We start from the raw sequence: 25,592 nt of genomic DNA, 5'->3' as shown, positions 1-25,592 counted from the left end.
GCATGCGAGGGTATGACGGGAGTGGTAGTTCCTAGGGAGAGGTGGCGCCCCGGACGTCGGGAAGAGGCCGAACTTTCGAAAAGGCCGTCGGGAGTTGTAGGCGGAAGGGGGGGGGCCGCGTGACCGAGAGGAGGAGGTTGACGTGGGAAACCACATTTCCCATAATGCATCTGACTGGCTCTGTTCCTCCTCTGCTCTGTTTTAATTCGGTTTGGTTACCAGTGAGCAGAGGCTCCAGGGTGAGTCTGCTGCGGAGGAAGGGGTAGGCAAAGTGGCTGGAGGGAGTCGTGGCCGCTGGGGTTGCCGGGTCTGGGTGAAGCTGCTCCTGGAGGGATTCTCCCCGCTCCGTACTTCACTCCGTTTTTATATCTCAGGATTGCTTCCAACAGTCACTTCAAGACTGAGGCTGATTCCTGGGGCTCATAGCTGCTCACTGACCGTAACAAGATCAGTTCAATTCAGCTCCCTGCTAACTGAGCAAAGAGGCACCTTTTAAAAGTGGTGATTTTCTTTATTGAGCAGGGGGAGAGCAACTGGCCCTCTCCATCCCCAGCACAGCATCCTTGCAGTGGCTGTTGCTGGTGACTGTCTTATGTTTCTTCTTAAGATTGGGAAACTTTTGGGGACAGGGAGCCATTTTATTTGTTTAGATCTATGTAAGCTGCTTTGGGAACTCTTGTTGAAAAGTGGCATATAAATATTCATCATATTCATATCCTGAGGACTCCAGGCCAGTCTTGAGGCCTGGTGACTAATTGCCCCCAAAGAAAGCGGTGCAAACCCTGCACTGTGGCAGGCTTCAGAGCCCAGTGGGGTGAGAAACAAACCCTTTCCCCCTTTCACAAACAGTTATCCCATTTAAATGTGAGCAGGGTGGACCCTGCTTAGCAAAGGGGATAATTATGCTTGCTACCACAAGACTAGCTCATCCCCAACCCCAATAGCTTTCAGCCTTATGAGTTGTGGTCCCAATTTGAAAATCTGTAGTTTAATTAATTAATTAATTGGTTCAATTTGCATATATTTAAATAGGAGGAAAACCAAATAGTTCTAAAGGAAGTGGGGGGAACTCTGCTTTCTCCAGTTTCAGATAGTGTACTTGTGAGCAGGAGTGTGGCTTTTGAGCAGTTGTCTTCAGATCATGTTCCATGGAATAGACAGGGATTCTGTGCCCAACAGATTGATACAGAAAGAGTTTTTTGAGAGTTTGAAAACTATTGTTATAGAGAGTGCAGAGCACTTCCTGTTCATTGTCTCAGTAATCTTCACAGAAATGCTGTAAGATGGGGCAGGAGATCAGTATTAGTGTTCCTGTATCATAGGTGCAGGGCTGAGGCTGACTTCTTGAAAGAGACCTTGAGTTCATGGTAAAGGTGAGATCTAAATCTGGACTTTCCTGCGTCACAGGTGACGAACCTCTGAGTTCGGGGATTACCAGTGTTGGGTCCCAGCTGTTGTTGGACTACATTATGAAGTTGTAAACCACCTTAAGACCTGGTTATAGGTGGTCTGTAAATGTGTTAAATAAAACTCACATCATCCCCAATTATGATGAGAGTTATCATCCAACAACATATGGGGACCCAAGGTCCAGTGTTTCCTCTAACAGGGATTCCTAGATGTTTTTCACTACAACTCCCAGCATCCCCAGCTGCAGTGGCCTTTGGCTGGGTATTCTGGGAGTTGTAGTAAACAACATTGGGGAATCTCTGTCAGAGGGAACACTGCCAAGGTTAGGAAACCCTGTCTTATCCAATATTGTACATTGCTCTTATGCCACAATGAATTTAATGTGGTTACTCTAGAATAAGGAGTTGGAGATTTGCATCTAGATTAAGATAAATTTTCAGTTACGTTTCACAATGCCACCTTGTCTTGTAGGTTTTCACGGAAGTATTTCAAATTTCTCTGATTAGAGGAAGCAACTAATGCTGAGACACCTGTCCAAAATGGAAGCTTAGCTGATTCCTCCACCATGAATGCAGAGAGCGCTGGATCAAAAAAGCATTCGGTGCTGCCTCCCATAATCCCTGAGAGTGAGAAGGAATTTCTGGAGAGCATCCAGAGCTACATCATTTCAGAAATCGAGAAAGTCGGCTGTACCGAAGAAGGACCAGCTGAGCAGTATTATATCATATACAAAAATGTGTTTGAAATGGTAACTGGGCATTGTCTGATTTTGTTTGTTGCATTGTTATAGACTAGAGCGGTGTGGAGACAAATAACTCCTCTCTGTAATTCTGATGCAGATAATTGAGCATGTTAATACCTACAAGGGCATCCTGACTACAATCAAGCAGGAATACGATTCTTTTATAGAAGCACTCAAAAAGGGCCAGCGAACTGCCTTTTATCTACATGGGAAACTTAAAGTTATTGCCTGTGAACCTTCAACTCTCATGTATTATAGGAAGAGAGTTTCTCAACTGACAGAGAAGTAAAGACTCTTTCTGCTGTTTTAATTTACTTACTTTTTAGGGATGCTTGCAGTAAGTATTTTGAAATCCAGAGCAAGGTGATAACTAAAATATCACAAATTAAGTCAGTAAGCTTCCAAATTCTCCAAAACGCTCCTTCCGATTGGCATTAAGCAAAATAGAAGGGGTGGAGTGGGGGAGTATAGACAAAGAGAAGGATGAAGAGAAAGCCTCCTCTGCATTTGTAACAGTGTTGCAGTCCATCTCAAGACTTTTACAAACTGCACACTTGGGAAGGTTTTTTTGCATGCCCTCTCACTTTCCCCCTCCTCTTGTTTTGCTTGATGTGGAGCCTAAAGAAGAGCTCATAGGGAGCTCATACTCCCTGCTTCTCTTTCTTTCTTTCGAGCTGGAGAAGGGAAGTGGGGGCTTGTCTGCTGCTCCGTCAGGAGTGCCGGGCCATGCAGCAATCAGACGGACATGCTCCCATAAGAACAGCCCTGCTGGATCAGGCCCAAGGCCCGTCTAATCCAGCATCCTATTTACCACAGAGGCTCATCAGATGCCTCTGGGAGGTCCGTAGGGAAGTGATGGATGGGGGCATGCCCTCTCTTCTGCTGTTGCTTCCCTGCAACTGTATTTAGCAGGTATTTGGAGGCAACATGCCTCTGGGGCTGGAGGTGGCCTATAGCCACCAGACCAGTAGCCATTTAAATGCAGTTGCCATGCCCCCTGGAATTTCGGGTTTCATCCAGATTTTAAGCATCTCACCCAGATCCGCCTGGATTTCAGCTTTCATTAAATAAAATTTAATTTTAAAAAGCTAAGCGCTAGCCCTTGTAGAAGCGGAGTTATGGAGCAAAACGTGCAGTCACTATTCTGCTCAAAATCATTTTCAAGCCAGTTTACATAATATGCAAATTAGGCACCCAGCCCCTTTTAAAGCCCCCCAGCTAGTGGCCATCACCACATCCCGTGGCAGAGAATTCCATAGATTAATTATGTGCTGTGTGAAAAAGTACTTCCTTTCGTTGTTCCTAAACTTCCTAGCCATCAGTTTCATGGGATGACCCCTGGTTCTAGTGCTGTGAGAGAGGGAGAAAAAGTTTTATCTGTTCACTCTCTCTACTTAATGCATAATTTTATACACCTCTACTGTCTCCCCACAGTCACCTCTTCTCCAAACTATATGAAGTCCCAGGTGTTGTAGCCTGGCCTCATAAAGGAAGTGCTCCAGGCCCCTGATTATCTGGGTTTCCCTCTTCTTCACCTTTTCCAGTTCTCCAATGTCCTCCTTAAGATACAGTGACCAGAACTGCACACAGTACTCCAGATGTGGCTGCACCATAGATTTGTATAAGGACATTATAATTGCATTTTTATTTTCGGTCCCCTTCAGGAGGTCTTTGGCTGCTGCTGCTGCTCAGGTGGGGTGCCCCAGGTGCTGTGCCTAAGCAGCAGCCAAATTGGCATGCTCCCCACATGGGGGTGACTAGCAGCGGGCAGACATCCACAACTTTGGCTTGGTGGCCAAGGTTAACTGAAAATCATGGGATCCTGTCAAAGACCCCAGGGCTCCTTGCAAATCACTTTCCATGGTTGGTGCCCTAGGCAGCCACTACATAAGTGAGGCAGAGTTACTGTAAATGGAGATCTCTTGTATTTTAGGATAAGAACAATTGAAAACAATTCTGAAAGAATGGAGTCCCTCATACAGAAAATAAGAACCTTAAGAACGGAAGCATCAAAAGCATCTTCAAGCCCAAAGAAGATCAACCCTGCTAAGCACATACCAGGTGCGTTGTAGTTGCCTTATAACATTTAAATCGGCTTCCTCCAATTCAATTATGCCCCCCTTTTTGGATAAGCTGTTTCCCCATAAGGCAGAGGGAGTCCCCTCTTTGGCAGTACCTTGCAATGCTGTTGTCCCAAGCAGAATGACTGGTAGCAACAATTTGTTTAGTTGGGCATTTTTCTGAGCCTCCTTTCAGACAGTTCTTCCAGGACGACACACAAAGTAGAAGAATAAATGCAATAGAAAATACATGGAAAGGAAAGGTTGTGCAGTCGAGTTGGTTTCGACACCTGGTGACCACAGAGCCATGTAGTTTTCTACATGTAGCATCCAATAAAAACAGAACACCAGCAGAAGATCGCAGTAAGAACTTCAGCCCACGGTTTAGGACATCCACTGTTCTCTGGGATCAGATTTCAGAGTGAGAACGAAGTGTCGTCAGCATATTGGTGATACCGTAGTCCAGTTCTCCAGATGACCTCCGCCCATGGTTTCACGCAATAAAAATACACGAAGATGCCTTCTACTGAGTCAGACCCTTAGTTCATCTAACCCAGTATTGTCTATTCCAGTGGTTCCCAACCTGTGGCCTTCCAGATATTGCTAGACTACAACTCCCATCAATACACTATGGCTGGGGATGATGGGAGTTGTAGTTCAGCAACGTCTGGAGGACCACCGGTTGGGAGCCACTGGTCTGCTCTGACAGACAGCGTCTCTGTGAGGTCAGACAAACAGAAATCTTTCTCAGTGTTAACTACTTGTTAACTGGAGATGCCAAGGATTGAACCTTGCCTACAAAGCATGGTCTCTGTTGTTGAGCCGCATCCCCTAACTTCTTTTTAAGAAGCAACAAAATGCTCAGTTTGCTTTGAATGTTTGTCATTTCATAATGATCACCACTTCTATCTGAATGCCAATTGCACTTATCATCAGTGTACTGATCACGATCATGAGTTAATAGAACTCTGGTTGTGAACTGCCCAGAGACGCCAGTTTGGGGTGGCATACAAGTGTAATAAATAAATAAATAATAGAAAGCACGGCTCCTCCCCTTCTCAACAGGTCTCAACCAGAAAGATTCCCTCGACATAGATGCCCTTACTAAGCATCTTGCTCTTCTACAAAAGAAGGCGAAAGAGCTGAAAGTAGACATGCTGACCAAATACATCCCCCTGGAGAACCTGGAGGGGGTCCAAGTGGATCTACTGCGGGCTCTGGCCGAGAGAGAGAAAGCCGAAGCAGAGAACGAGAAGCTGAAATTTTGGTATAATGGCTTCTCTTACAACATAAGTTTTCTTTTTCTTATGAAGGTCTCTTGGAGAAGAGATCATTTGAGACTTCGTGTTTATGTCATGCGAGGATACAAATATTCTTAAACAGTTACATTGGCTGCTGGTATGTTTCTGGGCAAAATAGAAAGTGTTAGTTATTACTTTTTAAAGCCTTGAACAGCTTAGGCCTGGGTTAACGCCTCTCTGCAAGATCCCCACTGCTCATTAAGATCATTAGGAGAGGTCTGTCTTTAGTGCCACCAGATCATCTGGTGGCAACTTGGGATCAGGCCTGCTCAGTAGCTTCCCCTAGGTTGTGGACCACACGCCCCGTGGGTATAAAAGGCTTATCATCTTTGAAGGCCTTCAGGAAAGCCCTAAAGACCCATCCTTTCAGCCTGGCTCGTAAACATATTTAAATTGTTTTGTTTTGTTTGTTTATATATTTGACACATTTATATAACACCCCATATGCAGATCTCTGGGTAGTCAGAAAATTGGTTTAATGGCTTTTAAGTGAGTTTTCTATTATTATTTTAACTAGCTTTATTTTATGTTTTATGTTAATATTTTAAATTGTTTTATTTTTAATTGTGAGTCGCCCTGAGCTGGTTTTGGATGGGTGGTATATAAATATACAAAGAAAGCTTCAGGTGGAGGTTAGCAGCAAATGTATTTGTACGAGACAACAGCTCTGTTGCTTCATATCAGATTCCTCCAGCGAGACCATTCAGCACATTTTGCAGCTGTCTGCCCCAGAAACTTTTCCTCTGTCTTAAACCTGCTTCTTGTGTTCCTACTCACACACATCTTACGTTAGCCCCTCCCCTTCGCTTGTGGGAGGGGGTGTCCCCTCTTCCAAGCTCTGTTGACTTTTCACATTTCAGACAGCCATTTTGGACAATACTTCCCCACCACCACAAACCAGCCCATGTAGTTAAGAGGGACACGCCAAGCTCACCCCTCCTCCCAGCATCTTTCCCAGATAATCCCAGCATCCCTGGTGTGTTTCTTTATTGAATGGGGGCGGGGAGGATACAATCTGAACTGCTGCTCTGCACTTGGATTGCACGTAGAGTGACAACTTGGAGGACGTGCATGAGCACTGTAAGGTATTCCTCTTAGGGGATGGGGCCACCCTGGGAAGAGCATCTGAATGCTTGCATACAGAAGTTCCCTCCCTGGCAGCATCTCCAAGATAGGGCTGAGAGAGACTTCTGCCTACAACCTTGGAGAAGCAGCTGCCAGTCTGTGTAGACAATACTGAGCTAGATAGACCAATGGTCTGACCTAGTATAAGGCAGCTTCCTGTTTTCCTACACACAATCAAGGAATGCACCAGGAGAATGTCAGGGCAGGCATCGTCTTGGTGCAACCCCCTTCTTAACCACATCAGGCCAGTACAGTGGAAGAAAGTATGGTCTGAACCAGCCCAGAGTGGTTTCTGTACCTAGAGACTCCTATTTAAAAATAGCTACTGATCATTAAGGAGCATCCGCTTGGCATACTGGACTACTAATCAGGAATCTGCCTTGGGAAATAGCCTGCCAGCAAATGCTACAATATTATGTGCATTTAGTCATTCATTAAACTGATTCAGAAACTTGCCTGTGGAATCCAAAACTTTCAGACTGGTCCTGAGGATAATGGATCTTTCAGGAGCCAGATATGGGTATGATTCATTCAGGCAATCCTTGTCTTTGTGTCGTTTAGGGCTGTCACCCAATTAAAGTTTAATCAATTAATCCCATGAGCTTTAACTGATGGATTAAATGTGCATAGGAGGAAAATGCAGCCTTTTTTGTTTTCAGTGCTTGCAGTCTAAGTGTCTGTTGTAGGAGGAAGAACACACAGCCTATGCATGTTAGGGAGGAGAGCTGGTCTTGTGGTAAAAGATAAAGTGTGCCATCGTCTCCTGGCGACCACAGAGCCCTGTGGTTGTCTTTGGTAGCAAGCATGAATTGTCCCCTTTGCCAAGCAGGCAAAGTCGGCATTTGAATGCATGTGAGCACTGTAGGATATTCCCCTGAGGGGACCAGGCCCTTCTGGGAAGAGCATCTGTGTGATTGATTGATTGCATGCAGAAAGTTCCCAGATCCCTCCCTGGCAGCATCTCCAAGAGAGGGCTGAGAGAGATTCCTGCCTGTCACCTTGGAGAAGCTGCTGCCAGTCTGGGTAGACAGTACCGAGCTAGATGGGCCAATGGTCTGACGTGGGAGAAGGCAGCTTCCTATGTTCCTGTGTGTGAGAAGGAGGGGTGTTTCCATCTGCACACTCAGAAAGCCCAGCTGAGACTTCCTGTTCCTCTTGGGCCATCGCTCCTGGGTTCCAGCAGGGGGAGCCCTCTGGCCTTACGCCTAACACTCCACTGCATTTCCCTTAATGAACACGTGAGCTGGTACAATGCAGGCACTGACTAGTATGCCCTGGGCAGTGTGAGGCCCTTGGTGTGTGTGTGTGTGTGTGGCGGCAGGGGGACACACCAGCCTTTGGGGGGAATTTATCTCAGGCGGTGTCATTTCGGGGGTCCCCATTTAGGGGTCCCTGGGTCTAGCATCTGCCGTTTATGTTGCTAGCCCTCCTGGACTGGCTGATTCCTTCCACTCTGTGCCAGGGTCCTGGCCAGGGCTTGGGACTGGAGTCACGACAACTCAAACATGGAGAGAGAGAGCACAAGATGGCCAAAATGAGGAGAGGCCAAATTTTGAAGGAGCCAGCAGAGAGCCAATCAGAGGCTGATGAGCAATCACCATTCACTCGTTGCTCTCCTGTTTTTTCTCCTGTAGCTTTTACCGAATAACGCAGTTCTCAAATGTCGTAGGAACGTGGGAGAATACGGACAAGAGCGTTGAGACCCTGCAGAACTTGCTTCTGCAAATGATAGAAAATGAGAAAGAGGCAAAAGGTAAAAGATTGTTTGGGAAGTATTTTTTCACACAATGCATAATCAGCTTGTGGAATTCTCTGCCACAAGTCGTGGAGACAGCCAACAACCTGGATGGCTTTAAGAGAAGTTTGGATGAATTCATGGAGGAGAGGTCTATCAATAGCCACTAGTCGGAGGGCTATAGGCCGCCTCCAGCCTCACAGAGGCAGGATGCCTCTGGATACCAGTTGCAGGGGGGTAACAGCAGGAGAGAGGGTGTGCTCTCAGCTCCTGCCTGTGGGCTTCCCAGCAGCACCTGGTAGGCCACAGGACGTGGGACTAGATGGGCCTTGGGCTTGATTCAGTAGGGCTGTTCTTAGGATTTCCCTGTTCCATAATTAGCAGCCACCAGCCTTACCCCAGCCCAAAAAGGGAAGCCAGCAGATCTGTGCGACAAGCAGAAATGCAAAAATGAAATTGGATTTGGGTTTATTTGCCTAAACGGTGCGTGTCCTATTTGTTTAACGCATAGACCGTTTTTCTACATTCATACCCAAAGCAGTATACAATAATACTTCTAAAAATATATTACGAAAGCACAGTCAGCTATAAAAGGCCAGCAGCAGTGACACAGAGAAGGTACAGACTAGCAGCAGTCAGCAGTAAAACTCAGCATGCAGCAATAATGCTTGTCTAAAGAGAAAAGTCTTGACCTGACAATGAAAAGTGCTTGCCGGGCTTCTAAAGGGAGGGAGTCCCATGACCCAGGTGCCGCCATTTATTATTTATTTTATCTTATTTTATTCATTTGATTTGTATACCGCTCTTCCAAAATGGCTCAGGGCGGTTTACAATTAAAACAAACCACTAAAACAGTAAAGAGCTAAAACAAATTAAAAACAATATAACAATTAACAATTTAAAAGCATTTTAAAACAACAATTAAACAACTACAGTGATTGAAATCCCGAAATCGGGTTTTTAATTTTAAAATAAACCAGATATTAAAACACCCAAAATTTAGCAAGCTGAGAAAGCTTGGGTGAAAAGATGGCTTTTCAGGTGTTTTTTGAAAATTGCCAGAGATGGGGAGGATCATATCTCAGCAGAGAGTGCATTCCACAATCTTGGGACAGCAACTGAGAAGGCCCGTCTCTGTGTAGCCACCAAACGAGTTGGCGGTAACTGGAGACGAATCTCCTCAGATGACCTCAATGGGCAGTGGGGCTCATAACGAAGAAGATGCTCCCTTAGATACCCAGGGCCTAAGCCGTTTAGGGCTTTTAAAGTTATAACTAGCACCATTGAGACGACTGTGTTCCAAGTCACTGCCAAGGGTGCCTCTGCTGGGGATGGGATCTGGAGCAGTGATATCCTTCTGAAGATCTCCATGCTTGGGCAGGTTTATATGGGAGGAGGCAGTCCTTTAGATCTCCTGTCCTAACGATCATTTGCTCTCTGGTCTTCCTCTTACACGCCCTTTTGTCCCCTCTGCTCTACAGTCCCACATTTGTTCCTGTCACATTCACAGGTTCTTATTTTTGTGACTTCTTGCATGCCCTCCCATAAATCAAGTGAGTACCCATCCTTCTGATCTCTTGAGAGTCTTTAAAAAAAAAACAACCCACCACCTTTCCTAATTTTCCTTTCCCTCTTCGTCCATTGTCAGCCAGCTCTCCCTTACCATATCTCCACTGCTTCCTGTCAACCCTTCAATTCTGGTCTCTCTGCCCAATATAGGCTGGGTGAGCCTCTGGTCTGGGCCAGTCTCATGTCACTTCTGCTCAAGGCGGAAGGCACCGGGACAGGTTGTGGTGGTAGTGGTAGGTCTTGAACCAGCCAGGGCTTCCAGCAGTCAGACCTTGCCTTCTGCACCACCAGGGCTGAAGGTGTGTAGTCCTGTCTGTATAAGCCTGTGCAGTTACAGCCCCCTTCCCCTTATTGTTGCTTTGGATCTTGACTCCTGCCTGCTATTTTGACCATGCATCTGCCATTCGTCCCTCTTATCTTCGGGTGCTACCTGTGTTGGAAGTGAAGGACTTTGTGCTGTCTCATGTCTCAATGACAGAGGGGGACAGACTAGTGAGTCAGAGGGCTAGAGGGGTCAAGACATTGGTCATCCCTTCTCTCGGCTCTGACACTATCCCTTTGGCATGTAGATTGCTACTCTTAGGGACTAACTTCCTTCCTGCCTGCCTGGCCACTTCCTCTTCCCTTCTCTTCCCTTTCTTCTCCCTTGCAACATGCAAGCTCCTCTCTCCCTGTACCATGTGTGCAGAGATGCATCCATGTGCATCCAGCTAGCTAGTTAGATTAGAGATCCTATCTCCCCACTTTACTATCTAGAATGGATTTCACTAATAAATACTCCGTATATTGATTTGAAACTATGAACTGACTCCAAGTTATTTTACTCTTAGCATACACGCATGCCTGGGCAGACTCCGCTGTGTTGTGCCTCCATGCACTCTGCTATATTAGAAGGGTATCTCTTACCAGAGAGAATTCCCAACACCTGGAACCTTGATGCCATGCCCCTACTGCATCACACCTGCCTGCCTCTGGCCTTTTTGGACTTGTAGTCAGCTCCCCTGTGCCCCAGAATCTGACTGCCTGGAGGTCTGGCCCTTGCCGAGGCCTGACAGAAGTAATATCTTAGGGCATGTCTACCTGGGGGACCCTGGGCATTGTAGTTCTGTCATGTGCACCAGGGCAGTTCTTAACAGAATTCTCAGAACTTTCACCAAACCACAGTTCCCAGGATGCTTTGGAGGAAGCGGTGGCATTAAAAGTAATACAATAATGCATGTTTCTCCCACAGTGTAGGAGGGTATCCCTTTAAGACAGGTTGTGCTGTCCACTTGCTCCCAATAGATTGGGCCAAATGTAATTAAGAGTATGCCCATGATGCACCGAAAGCAGGCACCTTCCAGTTCTGGTCCTATCTAGCTCCCAAAAACGGTGCGGAAGAGCTTCATATATTCTCTGTCTCTGCTCTTCCATTGCTCTTTTTTAGCCTACTTTCCTTAAGGAAAGTAACCTTATGAGATCACCCGGCATTATGCGTGTGTGTGCGTGCGCGCATGTGCATTTGTCCCTCCCTATCAACTTTGGGTATGTGCGTGTCCCTCCCTATCAACTTTGCAATGGCTGGACCAATATGAACCAAACTCTGTACAGTTGTAGGACACACAGGGAGACCTCAATGGCTTAGTTTGTCATGATGTCATCTACCCCAGTTCAAGATGAATGTTTGAGGCGCAAGTGGACAGCCTAACCGATTTGAACCAAATTTGCTGCAGCTGTAGGGACACATAGGGACGCCTCAGCGGCTTAGTTTGTGATGATGTCATCCACCCCAATTCAAGATGACAGATGTGTGAATGTTTGAGATGCATGTGGGCTAACTTGTGAACTGCCTAACCAATTTAGACCAAATTTAGTCTAATTGTAGGGATAGTGAAAGGAAAATAGACAGATTAGTTCTTACCGGAACTTCTTGTCTTCACTACTTTTATTCTGGCTCACTCTGTTAAAAAATACTTGGTTCCATAATGCATATCTCTAGTAGCACTTTAAAGTCTCTCATGCTTCTTGGTTTTAGTACCATTGGTGTTAGCTTGTTTTTGTTTTGTTACTTTTTGTGGGAATGTAAAATATTAACTTCCTAGGGGTGGATCTAAACTTTCAGGTGCAGTTGCCACCAGCATCTCAAGTGTATTTGAGCGTGACCCTTCCAAAAGCAAAGAGGCCGAAGATCTGATTGAATACATTGAAAGGTAAGTTGAGCAGGTGCTCAGAGAACGATCCTCACTACACATATTTATTTATTTTTAGTGGAAGAACCATGTGTCCTACTTTAGCTCCTAAGAACCAAATCTCCTAAGAACAAAAATACATTAAAACAATCCATAAAACACAAAATAATAGCAGCAAAATCTTACAGAAATTCCGTAGCTGGGCATATATCTCCAAGTGATTCTGTCCACCCAACAAGAACTGCTAGAAGCAATGTTTCTGTTTGGCGTACTGACATCTTTGGAGGCCCAACTGTCATGCCTGTGGGACAGGGCCTTCTCCGTGGTTGCCCCAGGCACTGGAATTCTCTCCTGCCACCTGGGAGAGACACTTCCTCCCCTTCCTCCTTGCCTTTTTTAAGTAATGAAGATGATTCAGGTGTGCCTTTGGGTGATGGGAGGAAAATCTGCTGCATAACCTTTTATGGCTTTCCGTGTTGAATTTTATTGTATTTTAATTCTATCGCGATGTGTTTAAATCAAATTTATATTCTTTTATTTCACATTGTTTTAAATATGCTGTAAATTGTCTAGAGGCTATACTGGCAAAAGGCAGTACAGAATTATCCGAATAAATATGCTGCACACCTTCCAGAAAACAACAGACAAAAGGTCCACCAACAGCCAAGGGGTTTAGGGTTTAAATCTGAGGGAAAGAGAGAGAAATGCTAAGGAGGAATAAAATATGAGAAACAAGTAGATATTTTTGTCCCCCAATACATCGAGACTGGCAGTCAAGTGGGGAAGTCTGTACAGAGGAGTAGAGATTATCTTCTCATTTCCTTGCTACATCTCCAGAGTTCATTCCAGTTTATTGGGGGTGTCAGGCCCTCGCTCATACACTTCCCTTGGTTTTACTTTTATCCATCACTTGTCACTTACTGCTGTATGTTCTTTCATCTGTGTTAGGTTCAATGAATTATTTTCCCGTGGTCAGTATGAGGCTGCAGCAATATTCGCAGTAAACTGTCCAAGAGGAATCCTCCGGAATGAAGAAATCCTGGAGAAATTTAGAGGTATGGAGGTCTGAGATCTCTTCTCATTTTTTCCATCAACCGAGCAAGGTGCATCTAAATACCAGCTGCAGGGGAGCAACAGCAGGAGAGAGGGCAGGCCTTCATCTCCTGCTTGCAGGGGCTCCCCAGAGGCATCTGGTGGGCCACTCTGTGAAACAGGATGCTGGACTAGATGGGCCTTGGGCTGGATGCAGCAGAGCATGTTCTTATTTGGAGCATTCTCTCTCTGTGAAGTCAGGTATCTGGAGTGGGCTATGGCCCTCCATTCACCCTCAAAGCAGGATATGTGCAGATTAGCAGACTTGAAGAGTTCATTGAATCAGCTGGGAGAAGAGCGAGCCCTTCCCAGTTCTGTCCTTGTCTGCTCTTGAGGCAGGGGGCTCACTCAGAGCTTTCTCCATTCACTGGCACTGTGCTGACTTTCTCCCTCCTTTTCCCATTTTATATATGTGCCTTGCACTGACCCTTGGTCCATGTCGCTCAGTACGGTCTACTCTGCCCAAACCTCTGAGCCCTTGCAGGGAGGAGATGCTGCTGACGTCAGGGCTGGTCACCTGAGAAAGATGGGGTCATTCTGTGCATGTGGGAAATATGGCACAACAAGCTCTTGTTGCCGTTGCCGTCCCAATGGGAATGAGAGAATCCTGCCTCTGTGGTAAGAGCACTGGGGCCTACCAGAGATAATTTTTCCAAGGCCCTCCCAAATCTGGAGCTGGTCCAGACAGGGTGGGTACTACAGCTGAGAAAATGATAGGAGCATCGGAAGCTGCCTTATACTGAGTCAGACCCTTGGTCCATCTAGCTCAGTATTGTCCACACAGACTGGCAACAGCATCTCCCAGGCTGCAGGCAGGAGTCTCCTTCAGCCCTATCTTGGAGATTCCAGGGAGGGAGCTTGGGACCTTCAGATCAGAGGTGGAGCCACCACTGTGCGACTGGGTTCTAAGAGCCCGGGCCACCAATGGGAAAGGCCGCCGAAGCCTGCAGGGGGACATGGCTCGGGCTCCATAGAGCCGCAAGCGAGCTCTTCCACGCCCGGGCTCTGAAGAACCCCGAGCAAGCTCTCCCCCATCCATTTCAGGCAGCAAGCTCTTCCTTCACCCATTTCCCTCCTCTTTCCCTGAACCCACAGCTCTCACTGAGCATTTCTAAAGACTTTGAATCTTTTCAGCAGAATAAATAATGTAAGATTAAAAAAATAGATGTCCATTTCCTTAGTTTAAATTGTACATTTATCCTGAGCCTCAGTAGTAGGGAATCCTTGATGGAGAATCTGATCTGGGAAGGACAGGAGGGCTGGGTGCAGAGAACAAACCGCTCCAGGCAAAACCACCCATTACTGAATACGCTTAAAATATATATGTTGGATTCTCTTTTCAGCCGTCGGCCCCATTAAAGGGAAGACCCTCCCTCTGCTTATCTACTGCGAAGGTCTCATAAACATATGCACGGCCGCTAAGTATCCTCTTTCCGAATATTTGACTGCGGAAGCCATCAAATGCGCCTTATCAGAGAGACGGCTAGATCTGGTGATGTACTGGGTCACCCAGCTAGAGTAAGTGTGCCCTTCAGAGGACTCCCTCATGCCTCTTCCAGAGATCGGTTGGCTGTAACATGCCATGTTGCTTTTCTGTAAGAAGGAGGGGGGAAATGTAAATAGCTTGCCGGCAGATTGCGCAATCAATCAGGATTGAGACTGTGGTGCTTGGGGAAGGAGTATTTCCCCCACTTCCCCTCATGCTGCAGTCCTGATGAAAATCATGGCTATTTGCCCAGAAGGAAAGCTTTTGATGGTGCTGACCTGGGGCTAACAGCAGCTTGGTGGGGAGGGGGTTTCATCAGAATTCTGGTGCGAGGAGAAACAACGGAATACTCCCTCTCTGTGCACCACAGTTCCAATACTGATCCCCTGTGGCTGCTATTTTAACAAGATGGAATTGCAAATGTTGTCCCACCTGGTCTGACTCTCGGACCCCACTTCTGTGAGGCTGAGGTCAGGGGCAGAAGGGGAGCCAAGGTGCTCTGTGGGTGGCGTGAGACAGGACGGGAACCATGAAAGGAATGGTATGGTGGGTGCGACTCTCTGGGGCAGGGGCCAGGGCTGGCTGGCGGGCAGTCGGCATGCACTGGTGAGTGGCGGTGGCGACAGGCGCGCTGGGCTGCTGCTAAAAGGAAAGCCGGGAGCACTCACTGGGCGCTGTGGCCTCCACTAACTTCAGGAGGAGGCGGGGAGGGAGGGCGGGTAGACGGGCCGATTTCAGGCTTCTGTGCACGCACACGCTGCCCGCCTCCCATCCAGCCCTGGCCCCTGCCCCAGAGAGACTCAGCCACCATACCATTCCTTTCATAGTTCCCATCCTGCTCCGCCACCATTCAGCGGCAGCTTTAAACTTTTTTTAAGCCACGCCCCCGGTGGCCATGGCCCCTCCCCCCCGAGTCCCTGTCCCGATTTCTGCCAACGCAGTGTTGGCAACCCGACCCCAGAGGTGGTTCTGATATCACCTCATACCAGGGGTTCCCGACCTGTGTTCCTCCAGATGTTGCTGAACTACAACTCCCATCATCCCCAGACACAATAAATTGGCCTTATACATGAATTGATATATACTGCCTTTCTTCCAAAAGTAGGAACTTAAGGTGGTATTAAAAAACAGAAAGTCAAAAATGATTTTTATTTATTTATTTTTCAGATTTGCAGACCGCCCTAAATGTCCATCTCTGGGTGGTCTAAAACAACACAAAACAGATTGGAAATGAAAACCTTAAAAACAATTTAAAACCACAAACCAGTTTAAAAAACTGGGTGAAAAAATAAGGCTTCAGAGACTTTTTAAAAAGTTGTCAGGGATGGGGAAGCTCTTATTACAGCAGGGAATGCATTCCCAATTCCCGGGCAGAAACAGAGAAGGTCCATCTCTGCGTAGCCACCAGACAATCCTCTCCAGATGGGCGCTGGGGCTCATAGCAAAGAAGATGTTCTCTAGAATACCCAGGGCCTAAGCTGTTTAGGGATTTATAAGATATAACCAGCACCTTGTATTTTGCCTGGAAACCTATTGGTAGCCATTGTAGCTCTTTTAGTACAGGAGTAATATGGTCTCTCTGAGATGACCAAGAGACCAACCTAGCTGCTGCATTCTGCAGCAACTGCAGTTTCTGGACTACATACAAAGGCAGCCCCACATAGAATACATTGCAGTAGTCAAGTCTGGAGATTACCAGTATATGTACCACTGTTCTGAGGTTGTTTACAAGAAACAGACGCAGCTGGCATATCAGCCGAAGCTGATAGAAAGCATCTCTGGGCACTGCCTCAACCTGGGACACCAAGGAGAGGCTTGGATCCAGAAACACCCCCAGACTGCATACTTGTTCCTTCTGGGGAAGTGAGACCCCCATCCAGAACCGGCAGATCAAAATTGTCTCCCTAGTTTCGACCCCGCACAATAAGTACTTCTGTCTTATTTGGATTCAGTCTCAATTTGTTGTTTAATTCTGAGGGATTAAATGCAGGTTTATGCAGAAGAAGTCTAATGATTGCCTCCTTAAGACCAGGAGGAATCCTGACCTTCCTCAGGGGAGCATTTATAATCTCTACCAGGCCTTTTACAACAACCCTCTCCCAGATAATTTAAGCCATGTCGGAAAAGGATCAAGAGAACAGGTGGTAGGCTGTACCGTTCCAAGCAGCTTGTCCACAACCTCAGGAGTCACAAATTGAAACAGATCCAGCCTAACCACATAAGAGGAGTTGCTGGACACCTCCACATTGGACACTGCAGTAATTGGGGCCTGAGTTGACCTGAATACGAGAGATTTTATCCACACACAAAAGCTCATTAAAAGCGTCACAGTGGGTAACTGATGATTCCGAATACTGATTCAAGAGAGGAGGGGCACATACTAGCCCTCTCACAACCCTAAGCTCTGCTGGACATGAGCTTGCGGGTGCAATATGGGCAGAAAAGAATCGCTTCTTTGCCGCACATATTGCCTAGGTCTTCAAATGCACTCTGTTGTAATTTCTTGGATTTGAGTAGAGTCTTTTTCAACTTGCGCTCCAATAGTCTACCTTTCCACTCCAGGCCCTGTAGTTCTTCCATATTCCAAGGGGCCAGTTTTGGAGCAGGTCGGAGAAGACTCTTAGGAGTTATTGTGTTTACTGCCCTGGTGAGTTTGCTATTCCAGTTCTACACCAAGGCATCAACAGGATCACCAGCAGAGCCAACATTAACTCCTTCCAAGGCTTCTTAGAATCCTATTGGATCCAATAACCACCTCAGACGGACCATCCTGCTAGGCCCCTCATGCCTGCGGAGGCAGGACATGTTTGTAAGTCCAACCTTAACCTGTTGGTGGTCCATCCATGACAATGGGGAAGTCACAGGAATCCCCACCCGTGGAACACCACCCTGATCAGAGTAAAAGACCAGATCAAGCGTGTGACCAGCAACGTGCGTCGATCTCAAGACCACTTGGGATAGGCCCATAGTTGTCATGGCCGCTAAGAACTCCTGAGTCACCCCAGACAAATTGGTCCCGAATTGAATATTGAAGTCCCCCACCACACCAAGCTTGAGGCCAAGTCCAGCTCAGTTAGGGACTCTGTTGTGCAGTGGGGTGATCAGTACACCAACAGAAGTCCCAGTCTATCCCTGGTGCCCAAACTTAAGTACACATACTCAATATGGTCAGACACTTTGACAGGGATCCTGGTCAGGGAGATGTTATTCTAATAGACCATAGCCAATCTGCTTCTCCACCCATGCCCCCATACCTGTTCCTCAACAGAGTACCTTGGAAGGAGAAGCTGGGACCAGACTGGGCCACCAGCCTCCCCCAGCAAAATCTCTGAGATACATACCAGGTGATGTATTGCAGCCTACCTTCCCAACATGGGGACTGCTCAAGTGATATCAGAAGCCCTGGACCATGTAGTAAATGTCGTCCTTCCCATGCCCACGTTGTTTCCGTTTCCTCAAGAGGCAATGCAGGGGTGTGGGAAGGAGCCATGTGACGACAGTCTTCTCCCATGACATTACTTGAGCAATGTAAGAAGCAACCGCACTGCAGCAGCATCGGAGCCACATAGGCAACGTAAAAGTGGGCCCCTTGATGCTCAGCCAAATGTGGAAGCCTTTATGGTCTGTTAATGATTACTGCTAGGAGCAGCAACCTGGGCATTGGGGCCAGCTGAGTCTCGAGGACCATTCGTGCAGATGGAGACGTCAGACCTACCTTTCAGGAAGTTTGTTCACCATCTGTTGGGGCTCATCTGTCAGGAGCCCCAACAGATCCAAGGGTTTCCAGGAAGCTGGCTGAAAACCACCTCTGCAAAGACCAATGGTGATTCCACTTCATGGATTTTCGGGTTCCTGAGACGTGTCTTTTTGCCTTTGTTTTCCCCAGCCTGGCATTCTCGGAGGCAGCTGGTGACGCAATTTACCAGTATGTGGACGTGGATAAGCACCACGTGTCCCAGTGCTACGCCCTGGCTCAGATTGTCTACTCAAAGTGTGGGGCACACACAAAAGCTGCCCTGTGTTTGTGCAAGCAGGACCAGGTCTTTGGAGCCATGGACTACCTGCACCAATTCAAGCACTTCCCCACAGGTAAATTTCAAAGCCTTGTTTGTTTCTGTGTTATATTGTAGTAGTAGTAGCAACAGTAATAGTAATAATAATAAATACACTTTATTTGTTAGCCACCCCATAACAAATTGTTCTCTGGGCTGCTCACAACACAGCATTAAAACATCAAGTAAAAACATGTAACACATGAAATCACAACACACACACACCAGGGATGTGCACAAAACCGGTTTTCTTGGTTTGGTTTGAGTCCAAACTGGACTGGGCATGTTTGGTCTTGGCACCACTGAACAAGGGGCCCGGTTTAGAGCTCAGAGACTTTAGTGGGAAGAAGCAGTCCCCCCCCCCCCCCGCACTGACTCTTTTGCAGAAAACTTCCATTTTCCCCTGGTGTCTCCAACTCAACCCCCTTCCCCCCGCCCCCCGCTGCCAGTGATCACACACCGCCTAGTGATGCAGAACCAGCATCTTGTATGCTCCTCCCCTCCTCCTCTTGTCCTGTGGTGGCGGCAGCAGCAGTGGATCCTCTGAGGAGGGAGGGGGGCTGCCCCCCCCTTTCCAGCCCCCTCACTTGGCTTTCGGTTGGATTCAGATGGCATTTTGCTCAGTGCTTGGGAGATGGGAAGTAATGATAGCTGGCACCCGAACTGAACTCTGTGTACCCCCACCCCAGCACTCGCAGGTGCAAATCACTCAGAGCAGACAACACAGCTGTCAAACTCGCCTTCATTGTGTTTTGAAAAAAGCTGAATTACTGCCAATAGCCACTCCACACATCTCGGGAGAAGCGGCGGGGAATACCAGGAAGCTCAGCTTTGAAGAGGAAGGGGGGGAAAGCTATTGCAAATACAGGATTTTTTTACTCCAGGCATAATTTGGGCAAAGCAAGAATGCGCAGTAATTCTTAACAGTAATTCAGGGGGAAACAGAGTCAGGTATGTATTCGTCCCTGATAGCCTGCAGGGCCTTCAGGGTAAACAGAACTAATATGTGGACGGCACACTCCAATCCGGAGTGGATTCGAATTAAAAGCCCTGTCTGTAAAGCCTCCAGGGGTGTTTGCTAGTCTGCTTTCCAAGGGGAAGAAGGGTTAAGAGATCAGTGTGTGTGTTTGTGTGTATCCATGTCTGTCAAAAAACATTTGCATTTGCAGTTGTATGCAAACCAAACTTACAGCACATGGGAGGGTCCTATCCTAGGGTAGGTACCCTTATGGGGGTTCAGCCAATCTGCTGTGGTCTTTCAAGATGGTGGCCACTCAAAGTATAAGCCGTACTCCTTTGCAAGGTGTGTGCTGACAGTTGGATACAAACCAAATTGGCAGCACATGGGAGGAATCCTAGATAAGAGTCACCATGTTAAAAGCAACAGAAAGTTGGCTCCATTCATAAGAAAAGCCCTGCTGGATCAGGCCAAAGACCCATCTAGTCCAGCATCCTGCTTCTTTCAGTGGCCCACCAGGTGCATCTGGGAAGGGGGGGGGGAAAGGGGCAATCAACCCTCTCCCATTGGTCTTCCCTAGCACTTGGTGTTCATGATGATTGTGATGGTAATATACAGCGTTCAAGGCTAGTAGCCACTGATAGCCCTACCCTCCATGATCTTGTCTAAGCCCTTTTAAAAACTGTCTAGATTGTTGGGCATCACCATATCCGGCAGTAAGGATGTGCACGAGCCGGTTCGGCGCCACCACTTGGAAGTGCCAAACTGACTCGTGCGCTGGGGTTTGAACCAGCGGGGCGGGGAGCGGTTCCCTTTAAAAGCAGGTAAGGAGCTCCTTACCTGCTCCTCCCTGCCCTGCTGCTCTTCCAGCGGTGGTGCCCACATTCCAAAAGGCCGCACGTCGCTGTGGTGCTGTTCCCTGCATGCCAACGGTGCGTGGAGGCTGCAGAGAACAGCGCTGCAGCCATGCATAGCCCTTTGGAGTGCGGGTGCCACCGATGGAAAAGTGGTGGGGATGGGCAGGTAAGGAGCTCCTTAGCTGTTTTTTAGGGGAACCGCTCCCCGCCCCACTGGTGGCTGCACCAATGGCTCAAGCGCATCCCTTTCCGGCAGCAGTGAATTCCATAGTTTATCTACAGGCTGTGTAAAGAAGGACTTCCTTTTGTCTGTCCTGAATCTCCCAGCATTTTGCATCAACAGATGGCCCTGGGTTCTAATAGGAACATAAAAAGCTGCCTTATACCAAGTCGGACCCTTGGTCCATCTCGCTCAGTATTGTCTACCTTGGTTGCAGGCAGGAGTCTCTCTCAGCCCTCTCTTGGAGATGCTGCCAGGGAGGGAACTGGGAACCTTTGGCATGCAAGCAGGCCGGTGCTCTTCCCAGAACAGCCCTGTCCCCTAAGGGGAATATCTTCCAGTGCTGCTCACACATGTAGTCTCCCATTCAGTGCAGACCTAGGCAGATCCTGCTTAGCAAAGGGAACAAGTGATGCTTGCTGCCACAAGACCAGCTCTCCTCCCCTGAGTAAATATTATGAGAGAGGGAGAAATAATATTGGAACCCAGGGTCATCTGTCGAATGCTGGGAGAGCCATTCTGTTAAGTTTTAAACAAGCTTTCTCATGTCTTTGTTGTCTGGTTCCAGAGGATTATATCTTCTTGATGAAGAGTTGTCCTAGCGTGCAACTCCTTCGCTGCCTCACTCAGGAGTGGGATGGGAAACCGGCTGTTCTGTCCCTTGGCACAACACTCCTCACGCTCCTCGGCACAGAACACAAGATCTACTGCCTACGCCTTTTGGAGGAACTGGCCAAAGACGAAAGAGGTGGGTGTGGCTGGACGTAGGCCCTCTCAGTGGAAGTGCAACTGCACGTGCTTGCCTTGATCCCACTGAGCCCTTGCCCCTTCCATCCCTTCCCACGCCTTGTTGACCTATACTTCATGGATAGCTCACCTGTCCCTGTACTTCTTGGTAGCTTCCTCAGGGGCTTTTGGCCTTGGCAGCTGAAAGGCACGCCTGTGTTCAGAGGTAGTCTGCCGTCTTCAGGCTTGCTCTCACATTTCCCCAAGGCCTCCTACTGGCCTCTGTTGAAAAGAGAATGCTGGTCAAGTCTGATTAAGCTCTTTTCTCCACTCTCTCTGTTCTTTCACTGTCAAACATTTAGATTGTAAACTCCGTTTACAGCCGGGATCTATCTTCCCCCTCCCCTTCCTTAAATGCTCCACTGGTCTGATTTCCGCTTTTAACCCAAACATCTTTATTCAGCCTTGATAAGATCAGTAGCGACTCATCCTGATGATCCGGGGGGGGGGTGCCCCAAAGGAGGCAGCTCAGGTTGCTTCTCTCTCTCCCTCCCCACCCAAGAGCTGCACTGCCTGAAGTCCGGCCATTGATCAGGTAGAGCTGCGTGCTTAACCTGACAAATGGCCAGCCTGCAAGCAGTGAAGTTCTTGGACGGGGTGATGGAGAAAGGAGCAACCCATGCTGCTGGGAAGCAGAGGGAGCCGTGCCTCCCTTGGCTGGTTGGGATGAATAGCTACTGATGAACATGGATGTCATCATTCTAAAAGACCTTTTCCTGTTCTTGCCTCTTACATCCATCTGCTGAGAACCAATCAACCTGGAACATTTAATTGCTTAGGATCCTAACACTCATCCAAATGTATGCATGTTTCCATGTGATATGAACGAAAGCAGAAATAAAATGTGATGAAATATTCTTTCACTCCCCACCCTCACCCCCTCGCAAACATGTTTAGGGGACTTGGAAAAACTGATTGTGAGCGATTCAGACTGTACAGTGGAGGGGTGGAAGAAGATAGCCGAAATATGCCTGGATAGCAGAAGAGAAAAGTTATCGAAGCTTCTCATCTCGATCCTTGCTGCACAGGAAGGAGTGGTTGAAGTTCCTTTAGATGATGAGGATGCCAAGTTAATGGAACACGTCTTTTGGTGATTTCCCTACAAAGCACACAGTGGGAGCTCTTTGTCTTAGGAGTTGTGTTAGCTGCTTGAATGAGACATGTAAACTCCTGTTAATTCTCTTCCTTTTTAAAAACCATAAAGTATTTAATATGTTTGTGCCTATTTTAACTGGGAAATATGTTCATTATTTCCATATGTTCCATATGTTCACCAGCACTGTATGGCCATGTTTCTGGAAGATTAAATTGGCCATGAATTAATATTTGGATACAGCTACATTTCTCTCTATCACTCCACTTTGGGAGTGCTCGGGACTGTTGCTTGTTCCTTCAAATCTTTTGTGGCATCTGGATATGACCATTATCAATATTTATTTCATGTACAACAAGAAGGCTGCTCTACAATATGTCAAATATATCCAGACAAATCCACAAAGATATGATCCACTGATACATCAAAAACAACCCTCAATCTTTATGATTATTATATCTCTAGTTTATTAACTAGTTATTCATAGTTTGTGATAAAATTTTCACTGCATCCACTGCAAATAATGCCACTGCATAAGTTACTATCGTATTGTCTTTCAAAATTACTAATGGTCAGCAAAAAAGAAAGCAAGTAAATCTTGCTGGCCATCCAGGCCTTTTTGGGTGGGTAGTCACGAAGTCATGTTTGTATCAGAACTCTTCTCACTTCACCTTCTTCGTCTTCATCCTACCTTAAATAGTTTCTCTTCACAGTTATGCCCCTCCACAAAACTGAATGTTAGCTCTGTAATTGTAAAATGCTGTATTTATTTTTTAATTTTTATTTATTTAACACATTTGTATACTGCCCAAAATGCAAGTCTGTATTTGCACAATTGCACCTACAAACTTAGGTAGAAAAATGTAAATGTACACCACCACCACGGGCACAGCTACACAACAGACTTTTATTGTTTCTTGACTCACGTGATGCACAATTCTAACATCTCTGTTAGAACTAGTGGTTGCTGCAGCCCCAGAAGCAGTGGTGCTCCTGTAGCCAACCAGCAGGTGCCTTAACAGCATTTCCATCGTTTTCCCCATTTGTGACAATGGAAATAAATACCCTAACCTTGGTAACACTGACCTTGGTTCGCTACAGCAGTGCCCTTGTTTCTGGGTTTACAGCAGCAATGCCACAAGTTCCAGTGGAGACGCTGGAATGGATCATCATATTGGCTATTACTATTATAATATTATGAATAGCCAGATCTGATCTGTGACAAGTGAGTTTTTGCAGCACTGGACTCCTACATTCTGTGGCGCTATCAGGACCATGCAGTTGGGGGTGAGGCCATCGCTCAGTGGTAGAGCATCTGTGTTACATGCAGAAGGTCCCAGCTTCAATCCCTGGCAGCATCTCCAGGAAGGGCTGGGAGAGACTCCTGCCTGGAACCTTGGAGAGCCGCTGCCAGTCAGTGTAGACAAGACTGAGCTAGATGAGCCAGTGGTCTGACTTGGTATAAGGCAGCTTCCAGTTTCTTTTCCCAGTGTTTTCAGCTACTGCCACAAATTCTGTTATCACCTGGTTAAAGATGAACCAATACTGAGACCCCCTGATTCATACTCCTGCCTTCTGCGCAGCACTATTCTAGTCCCTGGAAATAAATATATTTTAGAAAGTGATGCAGTACAGAACCACCTTGATGCCATCCTATGATCCTGAGGTCAGTTATCCACCAACTGGCAGTTAATAAGTTGGTTCTCATAAACTCTTACCTGGGCGGTGGGAAGGGCAAGTGGGCAGGCAGGAGGACAGATGATTGGAGGCTTCTGAAATTTCCGCCACTCACATGCCCCCACACACACAGGGTGGCGAGCAGCGGAGCAAAAAGCCGCACTGGGACCTCCATGGACCCAGAAGGCACTGTGCACACTCTGAGTATAGCAGCCGCTCTGAGTGGTCACTCCCTCTGCACGATTCACTGCTTAAAATTGTGGCGGGCTGGTCAGGAGACCTGCTACCCGGGGCAATTGTCCATTGGATCAACCTACTGTACCTTGGTAAAAAGCTGGGTAGCAAAGTCAGGCTCTAGAGCAGCTGGGACCAGAGGGCTTGCAGCACTCCAGATGACTTGAGCTGCCTGGGGGTGGCCTCAATGTGTTGTATTCAGGCAGCTTACATTAATTGCTCACTGTCCCGTTAGGCAGAACCCAAACTCCCTCTTTCCCCTCGTTTCTTGGCTTAAGAGAAATCCAGCTGCTGGCCTGTTGTTTCTAGTAGCTGCTGGCAGGTTAAGATACCTGCCAAAGAGTGGCAAATAGCCCTGTTAATGTTATTTATATATCATTTTAAATATTACCACCGGTTAGTCAAATTTCCAGGGTGGTTTACAAGGACAAAACATAATGTAAACAATACGGTTGCAATAAAACATAAATACACAATAATGAAAATACCTCTTAAAAGCAACACATGCAGCAGTTTAAAATGTAAATATAAGCTTGGGCAGGTTTACTTGGAAATAAATCCCACTCAGTTCCAGAGGTTATACTCCCGGATAAATGCATTTAGGACTGCAGCTATAGCTACAAGTAACTGGGTGGAGCCTGAGAATGCTGTAATCACGGCCCGGTAGTCAGCACACTTAATTTCTAAGTGCAGGGGTTCTCAAACTTGGGTCTCCAAATATTGTTAGACTACAACTCCTATCATCCCCAGCCACAGGCCATTGAAGGAGAGCTGGGCTTGTGGTAGCAAGCATGAATTGTCCCCTTTGCTAAGCAAGGAGCCAGCGTGGTGTAGTGCTGGACTAGGACCGGGGAGGCCCGGGTTCAAATCCCCATTCAGCCATAAAACTAGCTGGGTGACTCTGGGCCAATCACTTCTCTCTCAGCCTAACCTACTTCACAGGGTTGTTGTGAGGAGGAACCTATGTAGTACACCACTGTGGGCTCCTTGGAGGAAGAGCAGGATATAAAATGTAAAATAAATAAAT

General features: G+C 47.1%; 1 protein-coding gene across 4 annotated transcripts; it reads left to right on the top strand.

Moving 5' to 3' along the window:
* Positions 1 to 81: 81 nt before the first annotated feature.
* On the top strand, positions 82 to 22,786 carry CLHC1 (clathrin heavy chain linker domain containing 1). Of its 4 annotated transcripts, none has more exons than XM_053246130.1 (12): positions 82 to 239; positions 1,882 to 2,158; positions 2,250 to 2,437; positions 4,086 to 4,213; positions 5,278 to 5,479; positions 8,273 to 8,391; positions 12,044 to 12,131; positions 13,059 to 13,165; positions 14,546 to 14,720; positions 18,575 to 18,777; positions 21,344 to 21,523; positions 22,459 to 22,786. In XM_053246130.1, exons 2-12 carry the CDS (start codon positions 1,976 to 1,978, stop codon positions 22,653 to 22,655), a joined length of 1,770 nt encoding a protein of 589 aa, XP_053102105.1. In that variant the 5' UTR covers positions 82 to 239; positions 1,882 to 1,975; the 3' UTR covers positions 22,656 to 22,786. The 4 variants fall into 4 exon arrangements, with proteins under 4 accessions (XP_053102105.1, XP_053102115.1, XP_053102126.1 ...); XM_053246140.1 differs by having other exon boundaries at positions 97 to 262; XM_053246151.1 differs by lacking the exons at positions 82 to 239; positions 2,250 to 2,437 and having other exon boundaries at positions 2,009 to 2,158.
* Positions 22,787 to 25,592: the final 2,806 nt, after the last annotated feature.

Source organism: Hemicordylus capensis, chromosome 1, assembly GCF_027244095.1.
Source record: "Hemicordylus capensis ecotype Gifberg chromosome 1, rHemCap1.1.pri, whole genome shotgun sequence".
Classification (NCBI taxonomy): Eukaryota; Metazoa; Chordata; class Lepidosauria; order Squamata; family Cordylidae; genus Hemicordylus; species Hemicordylus capensis.
Note: the sequence above shows the minus strand (reverse complement) of the source record. Positions and strands in the feature narration are given on the sequence as shown.